The sequence below is a fragment of the Mytilus galloprovincialis genome, chromosome 9 (assembly GCF_965363235.1).
Source record: "Mytilus galloprovincialis chromosome 9, xbMytGall1.hap1.1, whole genome shotgun sequence".
Taxonomy (NCBI): domain Eukaryota; kingdom Metazoa; phylum Mollusca; class Bivalvia; order Mytilida; family Mytilidae; genus Mytilus; species Mytilus galloprovincialis.
Genome location: NC_134846.1, coordinates 71080783 through 71092494, shown reverse-complemented (window position 1 = coordinate 71092494; position 11712 = coordinate 71080783). Strand labels below are relative to the sequence as shown.

The following is an 11712-nucleotide window of genomic DNA, read 5'->3' as shown; positions in this document are numbered from 1 at the left end:
ATCCTGGAGCCCCAATAAAGGTCTGACCCCCCTCTTATAAACTATACTAGATATCTTATTAAGGTGGCTCGGGCGTATTCGAAGTTTCTATCAGAAGTGCCGTATTTTTGGTTATTTTATTCTTTAAAGAAAATGATTCAAATTGGTCCAAAAAAAATAGGGGGTCACGGACCATTTAAGCTCAAAATTTTACTTTTAAACAGGTATGTAAAAGGGACCATTTTTCAATGAAATGATAGGGGAAATAGAGTTGTTGACATATTTTTCGGAATATCAAAAAAACGTTCTATGACAATTGGTCCAAAACTGTTATATGAAAAGCTGGAATATAGCTTCAAAGAATGAGCCAATAAAAAACATAGGTCACCGATAAGGAAAAAAAAATATTTTACCTTAAAACCCAAATTTTGGCGGGAAAATGGTGAAAATGGGTGAATTGTCATTTTGACCCTTTAAAAAATACCGATAATAACGAAAATATTCTATTAGTTACATAACTACAATGATTTGACATTTCTAATCAATCAAAATATTAAAAAAAATTATATCGAATTTACGACAAATACTTTTGTAATTCATGCGTGAAATTATGCGCAGTCGAATAGTCCCGAGCCACCTTAAGTATTTGTTTAAACAATATCTTATAAAATGTATCTCAGATATCTATACATAGATATGGCCATTAGTTTTCTCGTTTGAATTGTTTTACATTGTCATATTGGGGGCCTTTATAGCTGACTATGTGTAACAGCCACTATGTTCCGTCAGTTACTATGTTCTGGCGGAACTTTTCAACTAGTTCATGTAGTTATTTCGTTCTGATGGAACTTTCCAACTAGTTGTTATATTCCCAGTGCAGTCGAAAAGTTCTGGGAAAAAGTAGTCACTTTGTTCCGATGGAACTTTTAAACCAGAGGAAGAACAAAGTAACTAGTTAATAAGTTCCTCCAAAACTTTTCGGCTAGTTAATTTTTTCCGCCCGCAACTTTCCAACGTTGGAACAAAAGAGCATTTACATATGCAGTAATAGCTGACTATGCAATATGGGCTTTGCTCATTGTTGAAAGCCGTACAGTTGTTAATTTCTGTGTCATTTTGGTCTCCTGTGGAGAGTTACAAGTCTCTAATTCAGAGTTTAGTATGACGTCCATTATCACTGAACTAGTATAGATATTTGTTAAGGGGCCAGCTGAAGGACGCCTCTGGGTGCAGGAGTTTCTCGCTGCATTGAAGACCTATTGGTGAATTCTTCTGTTGTCTGTTCTATGGTCGGGTTGTTGTCTCTTTGACACATTCCCCATTTCCATTCTCAGTTTTATCATTGGCAATGATGTATCACATCTTCTTTTTTTAAAGATATCTTATAATGTATTTGTTAAAAAGATTTAATTGAAACTTTATGACATATCAATATTAGTTTAGAGGCACATGCACTTGTCTCAGAAAAAAAATCCTATATACCTTAATATAACAAGGTATATTAAGGTATATAGGAAATTTTTTTTTCTGAGACAAGTGCCTGTGTTTAGAGGGTATCTTAAAAGGCAGGTAATTTAGATACTGTATATAAAATTTTTAGTTAATAAGATATCTCATTAAGATAACTAGATATCTTATATACTTCATAAGATTTCTAATAATTATATCTTATTAGTTTTATATGATATCTTAAAAAAATGGAAAATATAATTACAGATTACAATTGGTGTATAATTCAATCAGTTCAGGCCAAAGGTATATATGGTCATCTCTTGGTATCCTTCTTACTGCGGTGCATTACGTTTGCGCGCATTACCATTACATTTGCGCGCAAAAATCATTATGTTTGCGCGCAGCTTTTGATTACAATTGCGCGCATTTTTTGACAGGTAAACTCAGGTAAAATACAGGTAATAATACTTATTTGATTATAATTTGGTAATTTTGGTCCGTTAGTGTTAGTCCCCAGCTCACCAACGATGAGGTTAAAGTGGGATTTCGAGAAAGAAAAGTCCGTTTTATTATGCACAAGCACTAAATTTTAGAAAAAATATAAAGATAAAAATTCTAAAATGCTAAAACATACCTAATCGTTAAGGTTAAAGTATTGATAAATTCATTTCTATACATGTCGGTATACATGCCGAAACTCCATGTTAGTGCCTTGGTGTAACTTTACAAACTAACTTAAATTAATTACTAATTTTAAAAACGATCACTATTCGTTGAAACACTTTTCACTCTGAAATATTCGCAATGAAGTTAGATGTATGTCTTAAGCTATACGAGTTTATAATGATCACTTTATAATTTGTTTTAGAATTTAATATGAAAATATATAATTTGAATTAAGAAATATTTATTATGAAAATTAAAAAAAATATAGTCAATTATAATTAATTTAATTTTTTATTTATATTTTTACCTGAGTTTACCTGTAAAATGAATGCGCGCAAATGTAATCAAAAGCTGCGCGCAAACGTAAAACATTTTAATCCCCAAATGCGCGTAAACGTAGTGCGCCCTCTTACTGACAGTGAAATACTGTCTAAAATAGGACGCCGTATGACGGACAGGATATATAAATTTTCAGTCACTAGTGGTCAGAATGGGGGACATTAAATCATTTGTAAGCATATTGCCATGCATATTAAGAATCCTTGCTACAACTCTTTGAGGGATCAAGAAATAAAGCCAGTAACCCAAATAATCAGCCCTGTAAAAGGTGTATTTTTATGACTTTAATTGTTTGAGTAGATCTAGTGTATAAACGAGGAGATAATGTATGATTGTCAATGAGACAACTATCTAACAAAGTTCAAAAGAACTGGATGTTAGCAATTATAGGCATCTATAAGGCCTTCGACCATGAGACAATCCACACAGTATGGTTGGCTATAAAAGGCACTGACATGAAAAATTTGAAACAAATCTTTAGAGAAATTTCCAGCCTTTCTTGAACAAAACAATCTATGAAAAACAAATATGACAGACATGAGCCAACAACAACCACTGAACAGGTTTAGGTGAATGTATTGTGAAATGTATTCTTCTTTTAAAGTTTAATAAGATAAGTGTATCATGTGTATATCTGCTTCAAATTTGTATATAAGCCTGAAATAGGAAAGTTTTTATTTAGGGACCAGTTGAGGACCACCTCTTGGTGTGAAATTTTCTCACCCTTCAGCTGTTGTCTGCTCTTAGGTCAGGTTGTTTTTCTCTTTGACAGATTCCCAATTCCATTCTCAATTCTATATTACATTTATATAGTCACTTTTATAAGAGATTTGTCATTTTTTTAATGATGTCAGTTAAAATTTTCAAATTCTTAAGGCCAAAATTATGGGTTAGTTAGTTTAAACATATTTATTTATAGTGGATTGGGAAACAAGTTTTGCAACTTATATTTCCACTTTGCGGGTGCTGCCTTGTAGCGGCATAAGCCTGCTCTTTTTTTTGGAAATTTACAAGGGTGTCTTTAACGTGCAAGAGATATGGCTATAACACGGGTCAGCCATTTATCATCCCCTTCCAACGAACTATCGTCGTTTCCTCAAGACCATACTTGCAAATGGTGTCAAGGTAGAGCCGAAAATTCAGTCCCTGAAATTTTAATCCTGCATGGGAATCGAACCAGGAACCTTTGTGTTAGTGGTCCGATACACTAACCACTATATCATGGCTCTCCATGAGTTAGAGAACCAACCACTTTCTGTCCCTATCCAATATTCCCTTATTTTCAAGTGGCATTCAAAATATTATCTTCAACATACTGTATTGCTGAAACACACATAGCTATTGTCAAAGAAAAAAATTACAATTTTAATCATCTGGTCACAGCTCCAGTAAGTTTTAAAAGTTAAATGTGCTAGATATTCTCTATACATGTATCTAGCACATCTACTTTTTTCATTACAGAAGAAGGCTTGATATGAGTTACAGCAAATAGATATTCAACCAGATAATTATTTAATTTTTCAAAGGACCATTTGATTAAATAAGAGAAATTTAAATACTGTATGGGTTTTGCTAATTTTTTAACATCCTACAGTAACTTAAAGTTGCTTACAATACATCCTCTTTATTTTGACCCTTTTGGAAAGTTGTTGTATTGGCAATCATATTTTATAATCTTATAAATTCATGCTCTTTTGTTCAATTAGTTATATAATTCTTTACCATTCACAGAACAGTTGTGGTCAAAAAGAAATATTTACCTTATTTTGTACATCTTGTTCTTAAATTTTTGTTGTATTAAATTTTGTTTTGATATTAAAGCAGCAAGACTGTTAATTTGAAATCTTATGTTGGCGTTTTAAAGTTCATGAAGTTATGAACACATTATTAAAATTGATTTTCACTTGCTTTATATCAAGTGTTAATTTGTATAAATTCTTGGTTAGAAAAACTGCAATGTAATCATTCACACATTAAATTGTTACCCATGATTCAAGGTTGTTTTTCTGACCTTTATTCATATCACAAACGGTCAGTTAGACTGCAGATTATTGATTGTTTGTGGATATTGTTTCTTACAGAATTGTTGTAAGTTGATTGTTGTATGTTTATTAACCAGAATTGTTGAATATTGTCCAGTAAAAGTTGGAATGTTATTTTCAATTATAATATTAAAATTATGGTAGTATTTGTACAAAACAGTATGCCTTTTGCTCATTGTTGAAAGACCTATTGTGACCTATAGTTATTTACAACCTTGCCTTTTGGTTTTGGGGAAAGTGGTCCTTGTAATTAGCTATCATACCACATCTTCTTCTTTTTCATCCATCAATGCAAATAATAAAAAAATATAGGGTTATTTGTTTTATATCTGTTTAATAAAAATATATTGTTTCAGAATGTCTAAGGAAGACTTCAAGTTTACATTCCTCAGTAAAGATTTAGTATCAACATTAGAAGTTCCTGTTCCCATACCACTGAAGCAGCCACTGAATGATTTCATTGGTCAATTAGTTACTGCTCATAATTTGCCATGTTTTATAGAGAATGGTAAGTATCACTTACGATTTCAAAAGTTCAATGTAGGATAAAAAACTTAATTCATATGGTTTTTCACTGAGCTTTACTTAATTTGGGAAAAAATGATTGACCAATTGCAATAAGGATGTATAAAATCGATGTCAATTAAACAAAACTTGCAGCAATTAAGACCCCCTTCTCCCCACCCCCACCCCCAAACTATTTGAATTAAGTTTTTTTTTATCCTTCATTGATTTTTTTATGTCCTCCCTTAACATTCACTAGATTATTTCATTGGCCAGACAATTGTATTAAATCATAGTTTCATTGAAGCATCAATTTAACAAATACCTATCAGAAAAAACTACAATTGTTGTTTCATTTCTTTCATAAAAGAAATTACGGTACGCACAATGTATAAGGAAACTAAGGTTTCAACTATCTCTGGCAAAATTGCATAAGTTGAATTTGGCTATGTTTTTAGTTTTTTTTTGGTTATGTAACTTTTTAAGAGGGTGGGAAAGGGTTATTTTTGTGCAATGTGTTTTTGCCATTTTTATTTTACGTGCAGACGTGCAAAGGGTTCGACATTCACCATATTTCGTGAAACTGGTAATAAAATCAACGTGCAAGAACTTTTTAATTGGTCGTTCATCGTGAAATGGTAATTCTATTTCGCATTCTTCCGTGCAGATACCCTCCTTTACACCCCCTTTTTTTAACTGTTACAGTTCCTATTCATCCTTAGCTTTCAAACATTATTGGCTTTGATAGTTTTTGATAAAGCTTGAAACAGAAAAGCCAAGATTGTCTAAAGTTTTCATCATTTGAATACTAGGTGGACAGAATTTTTGTCATATTTTAAATGTAAAATAATTTAAAGCATTGTCTATTATGTATGTATGTATGTGTACTTTACTTTATTTATTTCAGAGTTGAAAGAAAAACTAGATGCATTTGTGTGGAAACACACACAACAAACTTATGAAAAAAATGTACAGAAAAAGATAGATGAAATAAAGAAGGCTGACCAAGCATCTGTGGACAGTTTGGTTGATAAATGGTCAAAAGCTTTCACACAGGTAAGGATTTTCAGTTGAAGATCCATGAGTAAATCATTTCATAGGACAAACATTCAAAATGTTAGGGAAATATATCCATGTAATGAAGACTGGATGACTGTTAGGGAAATATATCCATGTAATGAAGACTGGATGACTTTATCTTGGGAAATATATCCATGTAATGAAGACTGGATGACTGTATCTTCTGTAAAACAGGATCTTGGTAGTCTTCAAAATCAGATAGATTGAACAAAAGGTCAAAGGTGATAATCATGATAATTTTAGTTTGTTCTAGTAGCTTGCAACTTCAAAATCAGAATTTTTTATTAGAATATCATAAATTTTCTGTATCTTGTACAGGCTATGTGATATAGAAAATTGATGGAATAATCAATTGATTGGTGGGTAGGTTTTGGTATAAATGTAGGGAAAGCAGAAAAAAAGTCCATCACTGGAAGAGTTAGGGTATCTAAGTATGCAGCCAAATCATGCACTTAGTGTGAACCAAGGTTCCGCAATGGAGACTGTACTTTGACCTATAATGGTTTGATTTTTACAAATTGTGACTTGGATGGAGAGTTGTCTCATTGGCACTCATACAACATCTTCTTATATCTATTTGTTACTTAAAATACTGCATTAAGATAAAAAGGTAGAGAAGTAAAAACTACCAACATCAATACTTTAGAACATATACTGGTACTTCAATATGTTTTCATTAATTTCTTATCAGTTTGATGATTCTTTTTGCAGGAAGTGAAGACATATGCCAAAGTAGAGGCAGAGACCCAGGAAGAAAAGTTCTCTAAAGTTTATCACGCTCTGATTCATTCACCAGCATTAGATACATTACTAAATCTAGAACATACATACTCTTTGACAGTAGAAGACTTGTTACGCCAAAGAGATGCTGATCTTGGTCATCTGCAACAGAGGTATGCACTTGTATTAGCATTGGCACATTTCATTTTCATGAGACTATCTGGCTATGTTACCGTACCTCAGTTACAGTTTATTGACTTTCAAACTTTTCATTGTTTTCATGTTAAAATTTGTGATTATATCAGTTAAAGGAAAAACTCTTAAGATGAGTCATTGATATTTGGTATACAGTTGTGCAAGCATAGGCCAATCTCATTTTCAAGGGGATTCATTGGGCCAGCCGGATCAGTCATGGTCGTTGGACTTTGAAACTTTTGCATACTTTGGATGTTAAAGTTTTGCCATTTAGATTTCAGCATTTGCATTGTACTTTACTAACATTTCAACAAAAAAGTTTATTGCATTGAATTTATATAGAAAATAGCAATTTTATTTTTTCTCGACTGACTTGCTGTAGCTCATACTATTTGAGATTTAAGGGACTGCTTATTGCTGGGTCCAGGCAATTTCTCTGTCAATCCTCTAACTCTAAGTAAATGACACAATATTTTTGACCGATAATTTTTCTTTGATGACTTAAGCTTGTTTATAACTATTAAAATAACCTCCATGTATTTTTTTTTTAATTTATAAATTTCTGATATGACATTGAGGAGTTATGGAACTTTATCCATTGAAACAGCAACAGGCATAGCATACACTCATGGTGCAGCTCTTCAATTTTTTATAATTGAATCATTGTGTTTTTTCTTATAATATTTACGATGTTTGTTATTATAGACAAAGAGAGGAAATGGATGAGGCAGTCAAGACTTATTCTAACGATGAAGTTAATGAATTAGCTCAAAACCACTTTGAACAGATGCAGGTAAATTCATTACACATGAAATATAACAATCACTTTGAACTAATGCAGGTAAAATCATTGCACATAAAATATAACCATCACTTTGAACTGATGCAGATAAATTCATAAAACATAAAATATAACATTCACTTTGAGCAGATACTGGTAAATTAATTACACATAAAATATATCAATAACTATGAATGGATGCAGGTAAATTAATTACACATAAAATATAACAATAACTATGAATGGATGCAGGTAGATTCATTACACATAGAATATAACAATTACTTCGAACACATGCAGACCCATTTTAGTGAAATGTCTGTGTATACCACTATACCTGTATATAGAAAGAGACCCCCTTGCAAAAATAATCCTTACTTTGTAAAATGTCTGCATTTGAGCATGGTAGATGTTCCATTAGGAGGCATATGTTGAGCTTGTATATGTGATTTGTTAAGTATTCAGTCAGTGGTAATACAAATCTTTCACGGGAGCATAAAATGCACAAGATCATGTCTTCCTGTCTGTTTTTTAAAGTTGCTATATGAGATCTACAAAAATTTCAACTGCTAGTAGGTTTTAGTGCTTAAAAACTAGTAAAAAATCCATTAGGACAATGTTCATGTGCCTATCCCAAGTCAGGAACCCAGTAAGTGGTTGTCTTTATACAATTTTTACTTCCATGGTTATATCAAAATGATTTTTGTCTTTTATGGACTTTGATTTTGAGGGTTAATATTTGATAGTCTCTGTTACATTTATTCACATTGTAAAATAGCTTGTAATATTGCTATTGTCTATAGTAAGTACTGTTGAAAACTATGATGACCTCTTGTATCTTTTGGATTTTGTATGTCATTAGATTGCTGTCCCATTTGTGTGTACCACATATAACTTTTTATTTGCTTTTTTTTTTTCAATTATCAGTATGAGTTTAACATTGTTTGACCTTAACTTGTTCTGTTATATTTAGCAATGCACTATCTTAGAAGAACATACACAGAAATAATAATCATTTTATTTATAATAAGTCATAAGAATTAGGTATTATGACATTGTTTATAACAAAGTTCCAAGTGGAACATCCGTTAGGAAGGAACAAAGGTTTTGGCCCAAGAAAATAAAATGTTTGATAACTATTTCAAATTTGCACATAAAATTTAGAAATGCATAGGGTCAAGAAATATAAATGAAAAACATAAAGATTTTTATCTGATGACGTCACAATTACGTCATAATATGTATGGTTTTCATCAAAACGATGAAAAATACAGAATTTATGCAGTTTTCTATCATTATTTCCGTTTGTGGAAACATCATGCGCATCCAAGAAACAACAAAATAATTTAACAGAAGCTTTATTATAACTATTGACATAATCTCACCAAATATAAAGTTGTTTCTTGGATGCGCACATACTTTTTCAATCTAAAATATACTTAGAATTTGATGAAAAACAAGGAAAATCACAAAATTTTACAAAATATGCAGATTGAGTCAAGATTTGTTGCCATGGTAACTTGTTCAATGTCAAATTTGTTTTGTTTTTCTGAATATCTTGTACCTTAGTCAAGTTTTAAATTTTTAATTTTCAGTAGTTTTTTGGTCAATTATTGCCCCTACACCTTTATGTTGATTCCTGTGATGATGGAAGTTTTTAAACGACCTTGACTGGCTATACAGCCATATTGTCATGCATTGCCTTACAATTAATCGTTGAACTTTATAAACTTGAAAATTATAACAGAAGACTCTCCTGATGAGAAAAGTTTTATTACATTAAATACCTCACCTTCATAAATTTAGATATCAGTCCACTCGCTGCATTATTCAACCGGAAACCAGCCAGAAAAAGAAACCATGACCCCGTGACAACCTCTCCCACCTGACACCTGTGTGTCCTAAACCTTCATCATTTTTTCCGGTTCTACAACGCATGCTGCACGTTTTTTTGTGGAGGAGGAAAAAGCTTATTTTTTCACTAACAGTTTAACAAGTTGATAATTTATATATTTAGTAATTTATATTGATATTTTTGTTTATAATTATAGTATATTTGGATAATTTTATATTAATTTTATCTGAATATTATGGATAAAATTCCAGCTTCAGGTACCCAAGAGGTAAGTGACAGTCAAATTCACACATCCAATGGTAATTTGTTGTCCCCTTGGCGTTCGGCCACCCATTCAGATGAATTTTGGGATAGAAGTTTGGAGTTTATTCCAGGTGTTTCTGGTGTCGGTCTGGAACAGGACTCGGAACCTGTTCCTGTCAGGACTTTGCCTTTCACTCCTGGTGCTAGTCAGTTGAGGTTATCTAGGCCTAGCAGGGTATCACATACCGTAACTAGGCCTGCAGAGATACCAACGTCTCCTGTGGCTTGCACGACAAGCAGGCAGGAGACACTACCAGCTGGCATCAGGAGTGACCCCTTTTCTCGGACTAGGTGGCCCATGAATTTTGCATACCCTCCCATGCCTATGGGAATGCCCAACTTGCCGCCTTATCCCCAGCCTTTTGATCCTTATTCGGCTCAATCAGTTTGGTCTGGTCAGGGGTTTGGTGGTAGATCCTCTTCAGAGTCATCCTCCTTTAAGGATGAGATGAGGAGTCTTACCACCTCCATTCACAAGATACAAGCTACTGTTAATGCTAAGTTTTTGGAATTTGGTAACAGGCTTGATCTTATGGAGTCTAGGGGTCTGTCTCAGGATCCTGCACAGGATCCTCCCAGACCTCCTAGACAGTTGTTGGAAGACGACTCAGTTTCTTTGGCCCCTAGAAGTCAGGAAGGTAACTTTTTGGAGGACCAAGATGGTATTTCTGATGTTGATAGTGTAGTAAGCACAGAGGGAGATGCTTTCGCTCCTAAGGATCCTGCTTCAGGTAACCCAGAATGCCTTAGGAGTCTGGTCTATTCTATTCGTAGGAATATGTCGGATATGCCCATGTCGTCTCCACCTAGGGTTTCTTCTACTCCTTCAGATTTCATGGCTTGCTCAGGTATAGTCAAGCCAGAGTCTAAGGGGTATTATTCTTTTCCAGAGTCTGGGCACTTTACAACTGCTTTGTCTTTTGTAAACTCTTCTCTGGCTGAGAATCTTGCTAACACTAGCAAAACTGGTGGTAGTAAGTTCTCTGGTTTCGGACCTGCCTCTTATCCAGGGAGATGTAGATCTAAGGACTTTGAGATCCATGGATCTTCCTTGGGTATGTCGGCTCCTGCTTGTGACCGGGCTTTTTCTAGTTTGCTTGGTTCGAAACCTTTGGATGGCCTCAGACTTTCTCAAGCTTCTTATGTCAAGTCAGAGAATAATCTGAGGTGTTTGACTTTTGTTCTTGAGACAGCTGAGCACTTTTTGTCAGCAGCTGGGTCTCTGTTAAAGGACAAAGGGGAGGAATTTTCAGATTTGAGGTCTATGCTGCTTCAGGTAGACAAGAGTCTTGGAATGTCTCAATTCCTTCTTCTTGGTACTGTGGCCAACTTTACTCTTGCTAAGAGACAGGAGATTCTTGTAAAATCAACTGTCTCTGAAGCTCTTCAGCAGAGACTTGTCAGTTCTCCTTTGTCTAAGGACAAGTTGTTCTCTGTTTCCTTAGAGCAGTTACAGGAGGAGGTGAATAAGGCCCCTCCTGTAGTCAAGGTGGATGTGAAGGTCACTGATGGGAAAAGATTTGTCAAAACTACTCAGATGAATAATCCTTCTTCTTCTTCGTCTTCTCATCAACCCAAGGCTTCTACCTCTTCTTCTTCTTCACAGTCTACGAAGAGGCCAGCTTTTTCTCGTCCCAACTATTCAAGTGGGAAGAAAGCTAAAGTGGTTAAGGGAAAGAAGCAGGGTAAGTGATGTGTTGTCCCCTCCGTTGAATCGTTCCCCACTGGAAGAGGAAAATTATACTTCTCCTCTTCCTCATCTTCCAGTGGGGGGCAGGCTGTCCCACTTTCTAGAT

The 11712-nt window shown here is 33.9% G+C and overlaps 1 protein-coding gene across 2 annotated transcripts in view; it reads left to right on the top strand.

The window, feature by feature from the left end:
- The window catches only part of LOC143045813 (FERRY endosomal RAB5 effector complex subunit 3-like), a 35295-nt gene that overhangs the window by 863 nt on the left and 22720 nt on the right, over positions 1-11712 (top strand). For both annotated transcript variants that reach the window (XM_076218593.1, XM_076218592.1), the window contains exons 2-5: positions 4835-4986; positions 5890-6038; positions 6774-6955; positions 7683-7770. In XM_076218593.1, the coding sequence (XP_076074708.1) occupies positions 4836-4986; positions 5890-6038; positions 6774-6955; positions 7683-7770 (570 nt within the window). In that variant the 5' untranslated portion in view covers position 4835. The remainder of the gene's footprint in view (positions 1-4834; positions 4987-5889; positions 6039-6773; positions 6956-7682; positions 7771-11712) is intronic.